The sequence below is a fragment of the Capricornis sumatraensis genome, chromosome 19 (assembly GCF_032405125.1).
Source record: "Capricornis sumatraensis isolate serow.1 chromosome 19, serow.2, whole genome shotgun sequence".
Taxonomy (NCBI): Eukaryota; Metazoa; Chordata; class Mammalia; order Artiodactyla; family Bovidae; genus Capricornis; species Capricornis sumatraensis.
The window spans coordinates 36560426-36577592 of NC_091087.1; the positions used below are offsets into that span (position 1 = coordinate 36560426).

General features: G+C 45.0%; 1 protein-coding gene across 1 annotated transcript; it reads left to right on the top strand.

The window, feature by feature from the left end:
• Positions 1-685: 685 nt before the first annotated feature.
• SNRPA1 (small nuclear ribonucleoprotein polypeptide A') lies at positions 686-12589 on the top strand. The gene is made up of 9 exons (XM_068991178.1): positions 686-808; positions 2288-2435; positions 3631-3709; positions 7073-7119; positions 7647-7749; positions 8327-8406; positions 8809-8884; positions 9702-9795; positions 12315-12589. The coding sequence occupies exons 1-9, from the start codon at positions 727-729 to the stop codon at positions 12371-12373; spliced, it is 768 nt and encodes a 255-aa protein (XP_068847279.1). The 5' UTR covers positions 686-726; the 3' UTR covers positions 12374-12589.
• The last annotated feature ends 4578 nt before the right edge of the window (positions 12590-17167 follow it).

Consider the following 17167-nt stretch of genomic DNA (forward strand, 5'->3'; position numbering starts at 1 on the left):
GTTGGGAAGGTGGGTGTGGGAGGTAGTTTCCGAATAGTGTTTCTTCAGGTGTGCTCTCGCTGTTGCAGACCTCTGATCTGCGCACTTTCCTGCGTGTCAGGCTTCAGCAAGAACATCTTAACTCTCCAGCGGCAGCGGGGGTGGTTTAATTGCTCAGTAGTGTCCGACTCTGAGACCCTATGGACTGTAGACTGCCAGTTTCCTCTGTCCGTGGGATTCTCCAGGCAGGAATACTGGAGTGGTTGCCATTTCCTCCTCCAAACTGTCCAGCGACCACAAGCCTAACCGCAAACTGGACCTTGAGAGGTGACCCAGCCCCAGTCTGCACAGGGGGCCAAAATCCGGGACCCATCACTGGATCCCACGAGGACAGTCACAGCCTCCCTTTCACCTCACGGTGCATTGATGCGCAAGGAAGTTACCCTCGGGGGTTTTCATACTTTGTTAGCTTGCGGACACAACGCTCCGGATACGTGAAAGGAACGGAGACACAGCCAGAGGTGCAGCAAAGCGCGCGAGACATCGGAGGCAGAGCCCGAGCCCGAGCCCGAGCCCGGGAGGCGGAGCCCGAGCCCGGGGGCGTGGCTCCTCGATTGATACAGCCTGGATGCCCCGCTGCGCGCGCACGCGAACGGCGATTGGTGCTGCCTGGCGGCGCGCGCGGGGAACGCCGGGACGTCGGTGCGGTGGGACAAGCGGGTGGAGCGGCGGGCGGGAGGCTGCAGGATGGTGAAGCTGACGGCGGAGCTGATCGAGCAGGCGGCGCAGTACACCAACGCGGTGCGGGACCGAGAGCTGGACCTGCGGGGTGAGTCGGGTGGTGGCAGGTGGTCCGGCCTCCCCGCCCGCCTGGTGGCCTGGCCCAGCCCAGCCGCGTGCGCTAGGACCGCCGAGGCGTGGCCGGCAGCGTGCGTCCAGCGCCCGGTGCCGGACTGGATCCCGCCGTCGGCGGCGGAAGGCCCTCCCTGGGCCCTACCGAGGCGCGCTCAGCCCGGCTCCTCCCTGCACACCGGGGCCACTTCAATGCTCCGGTCGCACAGCGGGCGTCTTCCGGGCCGCCGGGCGGTCTGAGCCGCTGAGGGGCAGGGGATAAACGTACGGGTGCTTGCGGCCTTCGTGCGCAACTAACATGACGTCTTGAGGGGGTGGACGGGGTGCGGAGTGAGGGAGCGGTGTACGGAGTGAGGGAGCGGTGTACGGGCCGGAAGCTATCCTTCCCCTGCGTTTCCTCGCTTTGGCTTCTGCTGTCTTTTTCCCTCTACCGGAGCGTTTCTGGGAGCGGACTGTGGGCGCGAAGCCGGCGCTGCAGCCTGCCGGCGGAAGCGGTGCGGAAGCCCCCAAACCGTGCGAGTCCTTAGGAGGCGGCTTCCCTGAGGGTACGGCCATCGGTCTTGGCCTGAGATCCGCTCCCGGGGAGAAACGCCGGCTGCAGGCTCTGCCTTCTGCTGGCTTTCTTGTCCGCTGAAAGCTCAGGAATTTGGTTTTTGTTGAAATCGAGTTTCTCAGAGAAGGGTTGAACTCGAGAGTAAACAGGCGGCCTTCACTGTCTGCCTTCTCTCCGAGTCCGAAGTGCGCCCACCGTTGAGGATTCTCGTTTGAGTGCAGCGCTTCCTTTGTTGTAGCCCTTACGGCTCCTTGGCTCCATTAACTTTTTCTTCGAGTAGCTGGCACAGTCTTTATGCCCGTGTTGGACGCATCGAGGTGTTTGAGTGAGCTGTCCGCAGGGTGACTTACCGTTATGTATCAACCACTGACTTTCAGCTCTAGGTTTGAGCTGGGGGAGGTGAAGTAAGGGGGGAGGTGTTTTAATACTAAGACGATATCCCACAGAGTTCTAGGAATCTGGCCTATGGGGTGCAGACAACTGTTGTCCACCCCGTGTGGACAGTGCTTGGACGCTGAAAGCCGCTCACGATGTGAAGTCCTGTTAGGCCGTTTCTCTAGCTCCGAGGCCTTGCTTAGAGCAGTGTGACGTACTTATAAGTAATCTTGAAATGGTTAGCCGCTGGTTCCTGCTGATGAGTACTGTCATCCTTATGGGCCTCATCACCATCACCTTGCTCACATCCACAACTGGACCGGAAGCTTCCCGGCAGCTGAGATTTGTGACTGTGTTCTTGTGTTGTGTGCCAGTACTTTGGCAGGGTCTGGTGGTTGCATAGGTGCCACATAAACACTTTGGGAAGGAATGTTAAGTTGTGAGTCAAGTTACCATGAAATGCTATTAATGTTTTAAAGCGCCTTTTATTTATATTAATACTTGTCTGGGTTTTTCTCCTTTTTACAGGGTATAAAATTCCTGTCATTGAAAATCTCGGTGCCACCTTAGACCAATTTGATGCCATTGATTTTTCCGACAATGAAATCAGGAAACTGGATGGTTTTCCTTTGTTGAGAAGACTGAAAACATTATTAGTGAACAACAATAGAATATGGTAAGCATGTGGTAATGGAAAGTAGCTTTCTACCCTAGAGCAGATGCTACAGAGTTCCCTGAAGAAACTGCAGTGTATATGCCAGTTAAACTAGATTTCTATTTTTTTTACCTGCCTATTTCTCAAATGGTAAATGAGCAATTTCCCCATACAGATTCAGAGTTTAATTTGTCATTGGTCTAGTCTTATTTGCATTTATTCAGAAACCTGGTATATTTATATATTCATAGTAAGTTTCTAATTTAAATTAATTTAAATTAAAAATCTGGTGCTTTGTACACATTTTAGCTCATTTCTAAAATAATTATAATTATCAGAGGAGTCATATTAAAGAGATACATAAAATGCAACAATTATAGTTTTAACTGAACATCTCATTTTATCCCAAATCCTCTGGTATTTGTTTTTCTTTAACTGCAGCTGATTTGTAGAATATTGTTTATAGAAATTAAGATTTTTTTTAACCCACTTTCATCATGTCTTTGGGCTTTCCAGATGGCTCAGTGGTAAGGAATCTGCCTGCAGTGCAGGAGACATGGGTTCAATCCCTGAGTTGGGATGATCCCCTGGAGGAGGAAATGGCAACCCACTCCAGTATTCTTGCTGGGAAATCACATGGACAGAGGAGGCTGGCAGGCTATAGTCCTTAAGGTCCGAAAGAGTCGGACACGACTGAGCACACGCGCACACACACACATCATCTCTGTAAATTTTGTTGGAAAAAAGTTATTGAAGGTGTGTTGATAGGGTCTTTAAGAAGTTCTGGGTAGTGAGCTGCTTTTTTTAAATAGGCACATTTCTCCTGAGTTAAACTGTTGACTGTGGTTTGGTTATTGTGTATCCTGTGCTTCTGAGCTGTGACTGCAGATACACATGTATTTCTGTGCTTCCTGCTGACAAGACCTGAGATGAATCAGGTTGTTTGTGTCCACAACACTTTCTCCCTGTCTTGGGGCTAGTATGGTGGTGGGAAGAGACCACGGCAGCATTCTGGAGGCTTGGGTTCTCAAATCATCCCGCTTTTGTGACCTCAGACACGCCTCTTCTTTGTAGCTCATTTTTCTTCTGTCAGATAGTGTTGGAAGGAGGATCTCCATGGTTCTTCCCACTTTGAAGTCCTCTGGGCAAGTGCTTAGGTCAAGTTTTTAGCTTACTGCATTTTCACTTCTATTAAGATTTTGTCTTTTCCTTTTAGCCGTATAGGTGAGGGGCTTGATCAGGCTCTGCCCTGTCTGACAGAACTCATTCTCACCAATAACAGTCTTGTGGAACTGGTAAGTCAAATGGGGAAAGTGTATTTTCAAGGAGGAGTTAAAGGCACTGCCTGCCTTTAATAGAGAACTTGGAGAGTCCAGAAGATTATCTCTTCACCTTTTTTCTTTTTCTTCATTATTAGGACATGGGGTTTTTTTGGTTGTGTGTTACACATATCTTCTACTCTCGCTCACTCACCTTTGGACTCTCCTGGGGGCTTGATGGAGCAGTCCCTAATTCCAGCATAATCTGTGTCACCGGTCTGTTGTCCTTGGTGCTTTGAGTTCTGTTCAGCTTCTAAAGAGACTCACCATCCTTTTTTTCTAGAATTTCTGTGTCCAGTATGCTAGCCACCAGCCACAAGTGGTTACTTTAAGATCTACTAGAAGTATAAAACACTACAGATTCCAGAGACTTAGTGCAAAAGAAAAATATTTTACACTATCAATAATTTTTTATATTGACATTAAAATGGTAATATTTTGGAAAATAGGTAAAACAATATATTATTAAAACTAGTTTCTTCTCTTTTAATGTCACTACTAGACAGTTACATATGTGACATACAGTAAATTTTGTTGGGGAGTTTTATTCAAGAAGTTATTGTTTTACTCCACATTTAGATCAACGATCATTTGAGACTGCTGTTCTTTTAAGATAAGGGGCAAGTTTCATTTTCTCTGTTTGGATATGACTATTTTGATCAGCTGTTGCTTTTTAAATTTCTACTCTATGTATAATTTTTAACACTGTTGAGTTTAGGCTGTATATTGTTTGTAACCTAAATTTTTCACTTAAATATTGGATGTTGACATTCTTATGGTGTGACTTGATTTTTAGGTTGTTATGCCCTTGACCCCTCCCTTCCTTGCTCCCTGACTGTTCCTTTCCTGAGGGACGAGGTCCCTGATTGTCCTTCAGATTCCCAAAGGAGTGCTTGGCTCCAAAAGTCAGAAAGCCCCCGATCTGAGGCCATGTCCTTTCTAAACCCCGTGAGGTATTTAACCCCAAATGTGTGCCCATGCAGAATGTGTGGCATATTGAGGCAGTACATTCTGTGTGTTGTAGTTGTGCTTAAAGCTGTTTGCGCAGATGAGGGGTGTCCTGTCAGTACTGAAAGAGGCATATTAAAATTGTGTGGTAGTGGATTTCCCTGGAGTTCTGTCAATTGTACTTGTATATATTTTCAGGTTACTTCATTTGATATATCCAGATTTTATGTATCTTACTGATGAAATGAACCTTTTATCATTTATATTTTATTAGTGCAGTTTTACCTTGGTGTCTGTTTTATCCACTGCAGTGTAACAAAACAAGCTTTCTTTTTTTCAGTTAGTATTTGCATGATCATTGTTTTCCATCCAAAATTCAATTTTTTTCCTCTGCACTTATATTTTAAATTTGTGTCTTGAGAACAGGATTTGATAGGATCCTTTTTTAAAATTCAGTCTAAAGTCTGTCTTTAAATGAAATAGTCTGTTTATGTTTAATGTAATTACCAGTATATTTGAGTTTATCTTGTCTCTTTTCTAGAATTTTTTTACTTGTCCCATCCATCTGCAGATTTTTTTCCTCTCCTTTATTGCTGTCTCTCTCTCTTTTTGGTATTCCACTTCTTCTGATAGTTTAGAAATTAACTGACTCTGTTTCTTTCGTTAGCATACTGGGAATTAGCATCTAAGTGTAAAGTTAACCATAACCTTTACCTCCTGAACGAAACAGCACCTTAAGCATCTCACCACCCCTACATCGAGACGTCACTGTGTCGTGCACAGTCTGTCTGTGGGTCTGTGTGTATAAGGTTGCCATTCTTTCTTTTGTTTTTTGCAGCTTTATTGAGCTGTGATGCCAAATGAAGATTATAAGTATTTAAGGTGTATAATGTGAAATTTGATATCTGTACCCTGACAGCTACCCCTTCATGTAACCATCTATGTGTGTGTGCAGTGAGAACACTTGAGTTCTATTTTTTTATCGTATTGGGTACACCTTATGTTATTTTTAATGATAGTCACCACATTGTATATTAAATCTCCAGAATTTATTTATTTATAACTGAAAGTTTATCCTCTTGAATCAGTAGCTTCACCCCCCTTTTCCTCCACCTCCCAGCCTCTGGTAACCGCCTTTCAACTCTCTGTTGCTATGAGTTCCGTTTTTTGAGATTTCACTTAAAAGTGAGGTCCTGCAACATTTGTCTGGCTTTGCTCCATTTCCCTTTGTTCTGTAGATCTCTAGCGGTGCTGCGCTGCTGCTAAGTCACTTCAGTCATGTCCGACTCTGTGCAACCCCATGGACGGCAGCCCACCAGGCTCCCCACTAGCTGTTGCTTTTCAGACTGTTCTGGAGATCTCCTTTATGATGGTACTCCAGTTGCGAGCATCTGTGCTCACTCAGCGTTGTCACGAAGAGTGGCAGCTCTCTGGGCTTGTGGCTCTGTTCCGCTCCCCTGTGTTACGCGCTTTTCCTCGTTGCCCCTTTCTGCCCACTCAGTTTAGATCTGTTCTGGCAGTTTCTCGTTCGTGTGTGGCCCTGTTTCAGGAGGCCCTCCAGGCCTCGTCACACACCTGGTGTGCTTGTGCTTGGAACACGCCTGTCTTTGGCTGCTGTTCTTAGGCTGTATGCCTGTTGCCCTCTTTGCCTTTCCCCGCTTCTTCCTGTGTGGTGTCGTCACCATGCAAGTCTTACAGCTCTCACAACAGTTAGTCCTTACTGGTCCCAAGTTCAGGTTCTTGCCAGAATACATTTTCATCTGGTTTGGCTGTAGCTGTTGACCATATCTTTTTGGTTTTCCTATCCTTGTTGCACTGTATTTTATAGGACAGTTTGGGAAGATTAAAAAACTAACTTGCGTTCTTCCTATATATATATTTTCCCCCCTTATAACTATACTCCTTGTCCTTGGAGAATGTATTTGAAGAGATTTAGGGGAACCTAGAATAAAGGTGACAAAGATGACATGCCTGCATTTCTCCCAGGCAGCGGCAGGAAGAACCACCTCACACCAGGTTCCCTGTATGAATGACTGTCCCTGGAGATACATCACTTTTCACATTGCTTTTTCTTTTTTTCTCAATCATTACTCAGTAGCTCTTTTGAAGTTGCTACAGGAAATGATATATATTTTTTCTTTTCATCTCTTCTGCTGTTGAGACAGAAGCTGTTGTGTCCGGGATATTAAGAAGTTCAAATGTATGAACCTGCTATTCAGTAAAAATACACCAGGCGTCTGTGATGTGCTAGGGCTGTGCTGGGTACTGGGGCAGGAAAGACAAATTAATGTATGAAAGACAAGGTGTGTCCTTCTGCAGAGGTGTCAACATGTCATGGGAACATGGTGGGCTGTGGTGTTTGTGTTCTTACCTGTGGCTGTTATTTCACAGGGTGATCTGGACCCTCTGGCATCTCTCAAGTCACTGACTTATCTGAGGTATGGAAACTGTTTGTGGTGGTGACAGTAGTCTTTTAAAATAATAGCATTGCTGACCTTGATGGTGAAGTTACAGTAAAAAGTACTTTTAAAGAAACAAATATTGTAAATGTTTCCTTTGGGCTCTATTAAAATTTCCCTAGCATTAAGTTCTTATGACATTAAAATGTGAAGAATAGTGAACTTTTCCTTACTTCCTGGACTCATTGCTGCTGCTACTTTTGCTAAGTCGCTTCAGTCGTGTCCGACTCTGTGCGACCCCATAGATGGCAGCCCACCAGGCTCCCCCGTCCCTGGGATCCTCCAGGCAAGAATACTGGAGTGGGTTGCCATTTCCTTCTCCAATGCATGAAAGTGAAAATGAAGTTGCTCAGTTGTGTCATGACCCCATGGACCGCAGCCTACCAGGCTCCTCCGTCCGAGGCAAGAGTACTGGAGTGGTTTGCCATTGCCTTCTCCCATAAAATGGACCTCTTGAATACTGTGCTAAGAACAAGACTGGCATCAAACTGTTCCTTTTCTTGTAGTATTCTAAGGAACCCTGTAACCAATAAGAAGCATTACAGACTCTATGTGATTTATAAAGTTCCACAAGTCAGAGTACTGGATTTCCAGAAAGTGAAACTAAAAGTAAGTGTTACTCTCTTGTAAGTTGTTATTGGTGGGTGCTTTTCCTTTATACTTTTGTTACTGACTTTTATTATTAGTTTGTAATAGGAATGTGGGGAGAGGGGTCGGGGAGTGTTAAGTCAATTTTTTTTCCATAGCAGTGTTTATGGTGGGACTTAGAGTTAAGGTATGTGTGTGGGGCTGGTCATTCCAGAGGTGGCCTGACTTCAGAGCCACCATGGGCTTTGTCACAGCAGACGGCCTGCCTAGATACATGCTCTTGGGGAGCTTCATGTCGTTCACGTTGCACTAGCTGTAATTGTCAGGATGATTCTCCCTTTGTTGGGGATTTTTTTTTACCTTCCTTATTTCCCAGAGAGCCCCTCCTGGAAATTTCGGGGAGAGGGCTCTGCTCTCTCCAGGGACCTTCACAGAGCAGGGGACTGCTGTATCTCTTCTTATTTTGAAATGGGCTTTATGGTATTTTACCAGCCCAGAGTATTCCAGGAGAGTTTTCTTCCATGTTTTCTGAGGAATGCATCTAAATGCACGTGGTATTCCTATTTCCATTAACTCTGTGTGTGTGGTGTCGCTGTAGGAGCGTCAGGAAGCAGAGAAAATGTTCAAGGGCAAACGGGGTGCACAGCTTGCAAAGGATATTGCCAGGAGAAGCAAAACGTAAGATCTGGATATCCAACTTCACTCCACTTCACCTTCAGAAACATTATCTGTCTGGCATTTTGCCTCTTGCGAAATGAAATGAAACACTTGTGACTAACACAGTCCTAAATTTGCACAGTGATGATCCGTGGCCCACAGTGGCCCCTATATCACGTGAGATTTCTAGCAGAAGAGAGCGGACGCTCCAGTGTTCAGTCTGCCATGATAGTACTGCACCCTCTTCCTCTGTGGCAAGATGAACTGGGTGGTGTTTCTGAAGGAGAGAGTTTCTTGTATCAGTTTGTTAACAAAGATAAGATACTACACTGGTTGAATTACTTTCAAAGCTTTTGAAAGTAAAAGAGAAGCAATTTCTGTCAGTTTGGATTTGACAGTTTTGTTCTTCCCTCCCCTCCCAAGTTTCAATCCAGGTGCTGGTTTGCCGACTGACAAAAAGAAAGGTGGGCCATCCCCAGGGGATGTGGAAGCCATCAAGGTGAGCACAAGTCAGGATTCTCAGACTGGAGTGAGCTGTTCAGTCATGTAGCAACTCAAGTAATGAGTTAGACACCGCAGGTTTTTCCCACAGTTGTTAGAATCCAGCTACATTTTTGTGTAAGGAAAAGCTAGCTTAAAGCTAGCTTAAATTCAGTCTAAAGTCTGTCTTTAAATGGAATAGTCTGTTTATGTTTAATGTAATTACCAGTATATTTGAGTTTATCTTGTGTCTTTTCTAGAATTTTTTTACTTGTCCCATCCATCTGCAGATTTTTTTCCTCTCCTTTATTGCTGTCTCTCTCTCTTTTTGGTATTCCACTTCTTCTGATAGTTTAGAAATTAACTGACTCTGTTTCTTTTGTTAGCATACTGGGAATTAGCATCTAAGTGTAAAGTTAACCATAACCTTTACCTCCTGAACAAAACAGCACCTTAAGCATCTCACCACCCCTACATCGAGACGTCACTGTGTCGTGCACAGTGACTTGAATTAATTATATGAGCTGGTCAAAGTGGAGGCAACTCTGGTCTTCTCATTTTCCACTTAATTCTCATTTCCACATAATTCCACTTAACTAGAATTTTAGGGCACATGCACTGGTTATTTGCTCTCCTGTAAGAGGGTCTGCAGCTCTTTACCAATTTGGGAACTTCATAATTTGGTTTTGGGGTTGATTTCACTGTGCCAGCAAAATTCTTCCTGCGAGAGAGACTATTTAATATTCCAGTTCAAAAAGGTGGCATGAGTTTCTGTGAGTGTTTTCTGTTAACTGGATGAAAATAACTGTCCATCTCTCTTGTTTCCTGGTGTCCAGAATGCTATAGCAAATGCGTCAACTTTGGCTGAAGTGGAGCGGCTGAAGGGCTTGCTGCAGTCTGGTCAGATACCTGGCAGAGAACGCAGAGCAGGTCAGGAACCACGTTCTGTCTTCCTTTCCAGATTAATGGTACACTCCAGGTGATCGCAAATTGCTTTAGATGCTACGATCCAAGTATCCTTGAATAGTGCCTCCTTACCATTATAATCTGCACAAGATGCCTTTAAATGCTCTTTGAAAAGAAATCATTTGATAAAGAAGCGTATGTCCTAGGACTCTGGGGTTTTTGTAAAAGTTGAGACAAATGTTAGTTCACAGCCATGGAGTGAAAGCGAACAGTGGAGGTGACCACGATGCCTTTGACCCTTGTCCGTGTGGGCCTGCTTAGCAGTGGGGAGCATGGGCTCTGGAGCTGGACAGACTGAGGCTCAGAGCGTAGCTTCACCAGCTTTGTCCTTGGATGAATTTCTTAACCCCACTTGATCTTAAATCTGTTTGCTCATCTTTAACCAAATAGTAGTAGTGGTGACCTCAGAAGGTTGTTGGGAGGACTAAGTAAGGGGCTTCCTAAGCCTTGAGCACGGGATGTGAGCTGTTCTGATTGTGGACACTGGCTCTCTGTTGGGCAGCGTGATGGATACTGACTGGGGTATAAAGTGAAAACTGCTACAGATGGTGCATGTTACAAGTTTGACATGAATGTAACTGGGGGCTCTGTCTAGACCAGTGGCTCAGGGCAAGTTCCCTTGAGGAAATAACGTTTGAACTGAAGCTAAAAGTGAGTAAGACATTCATTAGAGCAGCAGTTCTCACTGTGTGGTCCTTGGGCCCCTGGGGCTCCATTAGAAAACTTACAAACACCGAGACATTATTTGCATTTTAAGTGGTGTGACCATTTGTGCTAGAGCAGTGGCAGGAAGAGTTGCTGGTGCCTTAGCCCAGGTATGTGGGTTCACAGGACCAATGATACTAGGTGTCATTCTGAGCTGCCATGTACCCAATGAAGTCCTTTGTGAAGCAGTGAGGATCGTTGGCATTCCTGGATATCACCCCAGGGACACATCATTTGATGTGAAGAAATGGGCCAGCATTTGCAATCGAACCTTTAAGAAACTACCATTTTGGGGAATTCCTGGTGATCCAGTGATTAAGACTCAGCTTTCATTGCCCAGATTTGATCCCTGATCAGGGAACCAAGATCCTACAAGCTAAGTGGGGAGACCAAAAGAACAAAAGCAAAAAACTACCACTTTTGTCAAGTTTTGGCATAGTATCAAAAAAAAATCCTGCACAGGCTGTTAAAATACTCCTCCCTTTTCTCACTGCATGTCTTTGTGGGCCTGGCTTTCTTCACACCCTTTAGTCAGAACAACATATTTTGGCAAGTAAAGTGTTGAAGGCAGAACAAGGGCCTGTCTACCATTGGGCAGACATTGCAGAGATGGGCAAAAGTAGAAAACTGCACCAACTTTCTCACTATATATTTTTAGTTTAGAAAATATTGATACTGAATTTTATAAAAATATAAACATTAATGGTACTAGGTTTATTGTTTTAAGGAATTACTGTTTTTTTAATGCTTTCAGTTTCCAACACAGTATTGATAAATGTAATCTACTTGAAGAAAAGTTCTTTGGGTGCTAAAACTAAAGTATTTGAGAACCTGTGACCTAGACAGAGCAGAATGGCATTCTTAGGGGAAGGAGCACTCTGTGGCGAGAGAGCCTTGCACCCTGGGCCTGAAGAAGGACTGTGAGCCAAGGTCCAGGGCCAGCAGGGGGGACGGGTGAAACAGGGTGGCAGGGAGAGCTCTGAGTCCAGCCAGAGGGCCCTGTCCAGCCAGAGGCTGCGAAATGAGGGACCTGTGACCCTGAGAACAGCACAGGCTGCCAAGACCCACAGGGCTGACGACAGGCAGGGATGAGGCTGTGTCACGTGGCTTACTTTGGCTGCAGTGTGGCAGAATTCCTCAGTTACCATGCCTCCCCTTGATTATGTTATGTGGGCCTGGGATTCACGTGGGGCTTTTCAGTGTCTTCTGAACACGTGGGGCACCTTGAGGAGAGGAAGGTGGGAATTGTTTGTGGTTCTCGTAGGTTTCAGTGGGCCTAGGCGTCTGAACAGCAGTTCCCGGTGACATTCTCGCTTTCTTTAGTTTTGTGTCTAAAAATGTAACATTTGGGTCTAACTAGAAACCTAAATTAGACAGAATCACTGGCTGACTATCTGCAGCATGTAGTAGGTATCCTCTCCCATCTTTCTTTGGAATGCTCCCAGTTTCTTTGCCCATCGTCGTGGCAAGAACAAAACATAAAGTGTAGGCTTTTTATCTTGATAAAACATGAGTTACAGGCTTGACCAGAGTGGGTTAGAACAGCAGGCATACAGTTGACTTTCATGAAGCAGCTTTGTGACCCATTCCCTAGGAGCTGACCATCCTTCCAGGGCCTGCCAAAGACAGGTGGTCCCTGGACCTAAGTTCCTCTAGGCTGAGGCCACTGTCAGGCGTCTGCACCTGGTCTAGGGTCTGGCAGGCAACAGCAGCATCGTGGGTGGACGCCCACACGTGCTCTAACCTAGGTGTGACTTCTGGCTTTGTGTGTTTTCTAGGCCCCACCGATGATGGTGAAGAGGAGATGGAAGAAGACACTGTTGCCAATGGGTCCTGAGCAGGGCGGCCTCAGTGCCTCAGGACGTGTGACAGTCCACCTTGGACAGGGCCTGCCTTGTTTGTGTCAGCAAAGTAGAGTTCATCCAACATTGCTGAAATGCTCAAAACTGCTGCTTGTAATTTTGTAATACAGATTTTGAAATCTAAAACCCAGTTTTCTACCAATAGTACAAATAAAGGACACTCACTGTGCTGCGGGTTGTGCATCACTGGGGCGTGTGCAATGAGGTATGGATATGGGGAGTTGGAAATGCAGCAGGGTGGCTCTGTGGGCGGGCTTCCCAGTCCTCATGAAATGTTTAGATTTTTAAATTCATAATAAAACTTAGATTATCTGTGTGCTGCTACTGGTTGTTAGAATTTGCAATATTGGCTGCATTTTTTTCTTCATGAAGGATCACAAACATCATTAAAGGCAGCCAGGCCCCAGGGCTTTGCAAGAGTTAGTGTCCTTTGAAGTTTTTGTTTAATATTCTGCACCAGCATGTGACGATAAATTGCTGATTTGGACAGTTAGAGGGAATGTGACTTCTGCCTGTCAGTCAGTGGGATTGGAGAGATTGGGACTATCCTGGACCAGCGCTTCCCCAGCTCAGTGCACTGTGAGCCTCGGAGGTCTTGTCAGAGCACAGGGTCTGTTGTGGGCCCTGAGGCTCTGTGCCTCTTGTGGGCTCCCAGGAGCTGTCCCCCAGAGGGGACACTGAGGATCTCCAGCCTTGCTGCCCACCCTGGCCTCACCCACCTTACACCTTCAGCTTCTCCAGGGACCAGTCCCTGTGGTCCGAATGCTGACTTGTTACAGAAACGCTTCCCTTGCTCTTTGCAGGTAGAGTGTGATATGGGGTTTTACCGCCTGTTCTGTGAGCAGATCGTATTCCTGGGTGACTCCCGTGTCAGGAACCAAGATGTGTACTCAGCTCCTGGCTCCACCAAGAGGGCTGCCCTGCAGGGACCAGGCTGCGGGGGCCTGAGTGACACTTGCATCTTCTGATGGAAAGTAGAATTCAGGCCTGACAAGCAGTTTGTGTGCAGCTTGCTTTCAAAGGGTGTTTTCAAGGGATGAAGTTCAAAACCCCAGGTGGTATCCCTTTAGCTCCTGATAGTGAGCTTAGAGCGTGTCTGGTTTTCACTCAGCTCGGAAGGATTTCACTACTGTGATTGCTAGTGCTGTGTCCATTATCAGTTTGGGCACATTTCCCTGAGGGACCTCCTACACACACCCCAACTGGCCCACCTCCATCACCCCTCCCCCCTCCCCCCTCCCCCCCTCCTCCGCCATGCTTTGTCTTTGAAAGCTCCCACCAGGAAGGGTTGACAATCTTGTGACTTGACCAAAGCACAGGACTGTGGAAAAGCCACATCCATTCTAGAGGGCTACGAGCTCCTGAGCTGCCCCTGCCCCTACCAACTGGCTGCTATCCCCTCTACCAGCAACCGAGAGGGGGTTGAGAAAAGGAGAGAGGAAGAAAAGTGTCCTGTGAGAGCCCTGCTCTATTCCAGGGACCACCCCAGGACTCTGACCTGGCCTCGCTCCCCTCTCCTGTCTGCACTCACCACAGAAATACCATTTTATAGAGGACATGATGCTGTATGGAGAAAATCCTAAAGGCACAAAACTACTGGAGCTTGTTAATTAATTTGGTAAAGCTGCTGGATACAAAATGAACACACAGAAATCTGTTGCATTTTGAGACATAAACCACCAGTGGAATATGAGAGAAATTAAGGAAACATTTGCATTTACCATTGCATCAAAGAGAATAAAGTACCTTGGAATAAACCTACCTAAGAGGAGACAAAAGGCCCATATTCCAAAAACTAAGATGCTCATGAAAGAAACTGACAACCATACAAATAGATGGAAAGAATGGAGCTGGAGGAATCAGGCTCCCTGACTTCAGACCATGCTACAGAGCTGCAGTATTTAAAACAGTATGGTACTGGCACAGAAGTAGATGTACCAATAGATAGAACAGCATAAAAGTGGTGCTGGGGAAGGCGAACAGTTTCATGTAAAACAATGAAATTAGAACGTTCTCTAACGCCATATACAAAAAAAATCTCAACGTGGATTAAAGACGTAAGGCTGGGTATTATAAAACTCCTAGAGGAGAATAGGCAGAAAAAACTGACAAATTGCAGAGATGTCTTGGGATCTGTCTCCTAGAGTAATGGAAATAAAGATAAATAGGACCTAATTAAATGCTTTTGCAAAGGAAACCATAAATACAATGAAAAGACAACCTACAAAGTGGGAGAAAATATTTCCAAATGATGCAACCAATAAAAGATTAATTTCCAAAATAAACTGCTCATACAGCTTAATATCAAACAAATCAAAGAACCTCAGTCAAAAATTTCTATGGCTGCTTTTCTTAGAAGGAGCATGATATTCTTTCACACTTCCTAGAATCCCAATTAAAAGATAAATTCATCAGATAAATAGAAACTTTTTAAAACAGAGGGATAGAAATTTCATTTGTAAACACACACTGTGGAAAAAGAGTACCTTTTTTTCTTTTAAAGATCAGAGTTTTGTAAATTTTATGGATAGTAAAAATTGTTCCAGGGACTTCCCTGGTGATCCATCGGCTAAGAATCTGCCTTCCAGCGCAGAGAACTCGGGATCAGTCCCTGGCCTGGGAACTAAGATCCTTCATGTGATGAGGCAACAGAGCCCATGCTCTCTAGAATCTGAGCACCGCAAGTAGAGAAGCCCACACACTGCAATGAAAGACTCTGCATGCCACAACTAAGACCCGACACAGCCAAATGAATAAATATTTTAATAAGTTCTTCCATCAAACTTTGTACAATCAGCATTTCCAGCATTGCGCTGTTTTAAATTCTTAATTTCCCATGGTCGGCGACCAACAGCAGAGGTCATCAGGAGGTCAACTCTAACCCACCCATGGACATAGTAGCCTTAACTACTGATGTTCAAGCCATACATCATCAGCAGAACCATATCTCCACAATCATGAGCGAGTTTCTTCAGTAATCGGAGTCCTGGGGAAGTCAAAGGATACTCTTTATTGAGAATCTAACTTTGTCAATCCCTCTCTTGAGTTCATCGCTTTGAATATTTGACCCAAAACCCAGATGTCTACTGCACCATGTTCAATTCTACAAGCTTTATAACTGGCAGCTTTGCAGTGGAGGAGCAGCAAGTGCAACAGTGATATCTCACCCTCTCTGATACCCCTGGAGTCAGAAGTTTTAAAGGCAAAAGGAAGTGATACTTTTCCTGAGCAAAAAGAACAGAGGCTATTTAAATTTAACTTAGAGTCTGTCCTATCTGTCACATATGCTCCACCCCATAAGCCTGAGTTCAGGGTGAGTTGTTCAGAGATTGTATTATGACGCATAAAGTATTTTTTATTCTTTAAAAAGAATGTTACTAATTTGTTAAAAAGTGATGCAATGAGCATGTGCATGTGTGTTTAGCCGCTCGGTCGTGTCTGACTTTTTGGCCACATGGACTGTAGTCCGCCAGGCTCCTCTGTCTGTGGGATTCTCTAGGCAAGAATACTGGAGTGGGTTGCCACTTCCTATTTCATGGGATCTCTCCCACCCAGGGATCAAACCTGTGTCTCTTGCCTTGGCAGGTGGCTTCTTTAACACTAGTGACACCTGGGAAGACCAGAGTGAGCATAATACTTCTGAAATTTCATGATTTTTTTCCCCCAGAATACTGAGATGGACAGCCTTGAAGTCCAGTTTCTTCATAAGAGTCTTTATCCAAGGATAGCATTAACATCACTATAAAGCATACAATCCCCACAAAAGAAATGTTAAAAATTGCTTGCTATCTAAGAGAAAGCAAGACAAACTGAGCAGCTAGCTATCAGTGTAATAAATTCTTTATGTGAATCTTACTGCAGCAGTGTCTATGATAAATAGTGAAGCTGGACATCACCAAATTTCTATCAAAGGATGAACAGTTAGACAAACCATGGTATATTATAGTATAACAAATAATTGGGAATTAAGAATGAAATGAAAGATGGTTTTATTAATAATCATTGAAAAAAGCAAAGCTTTCACAGGGAAATAAAGGAACAAAAAGGACAATTCAGCCTTTTTGTTTCTGGTTCAGCATGTGAAGAGTTTGGAAGCTGCCATTCTAACAAGTGAAAAACTATACCAAAAATCTGTAATTTCAATGGCTCTGTTAGAGTCATCAGAGAAGTGAGGTAGGTCAGAAGGCCAACTGCAGGCCCGAGGTCTCAGAGACAGACAGGTGGGCTCTGATGCACCAGAGCAGAAATGCAAATGGACACCAGGGAGGAAACCTGGATCACAATCGACAGATGCTGGAGGCTCAGTGCAGCCAGTCTGAGACAAAATCTTTGGGGAGGCCCAGTATGAGGAGGGTTTCCCCCAGCTTTCTGAGACTTACCTTCAGAATTCTACTCAGTTCTTGCACTGAAAAAGGAGACAATGTGCTCCACTTCCAGCAGGGGAGAAAGAAACTGTCCTGAAGTAGGCCCAACAGCATTTTATTCTTCATAGAGGCCTGCCCTCAAGAGATCCTAAACAACTGGGATTTAACACAACACAGATAAGCTATATTAACTAGACAGTGTATTAAAAAGCAAAGACATCAGTTTGCTGACAAAGGTCCATCTAGTCAAAGCTATGGTTTTTCCAGTAGTTATGTATGGATGTGGGAGTCGGACCATAAAGAAGGCTGAACGCTGAAGAATTGATGCTTTCAAACTGTGGTGCTGCAGAAGACTCTTGAGAGTCCCTTGGATAGCAAGGAGATCAAAAGAGTCGATCGATCCTA

Coding starts and splice junctions, on each gene's coding strand:
- SNRPA1 (XM_068991178.1), top strand. CDS start 727: ATGGTGAAGCTGACGGCGGAGCTGATCGAGCAGGCGGCGCAGTACACC. Junction 809..2,287: donor CCGAGAGCTGGACCTGCGGG/GTGAGTCGGGTG, acceptor TCCTTTTTACAG/GGTATAAAATTCCTGTCATT. Junction 8,407..8,808: donor ATTGCCAGGAGAAGCAAAAC/GTAAGATCTGGA, acceptor TCCCCTCCCAAG/TTTCAATCCAGGTGCTGGTT.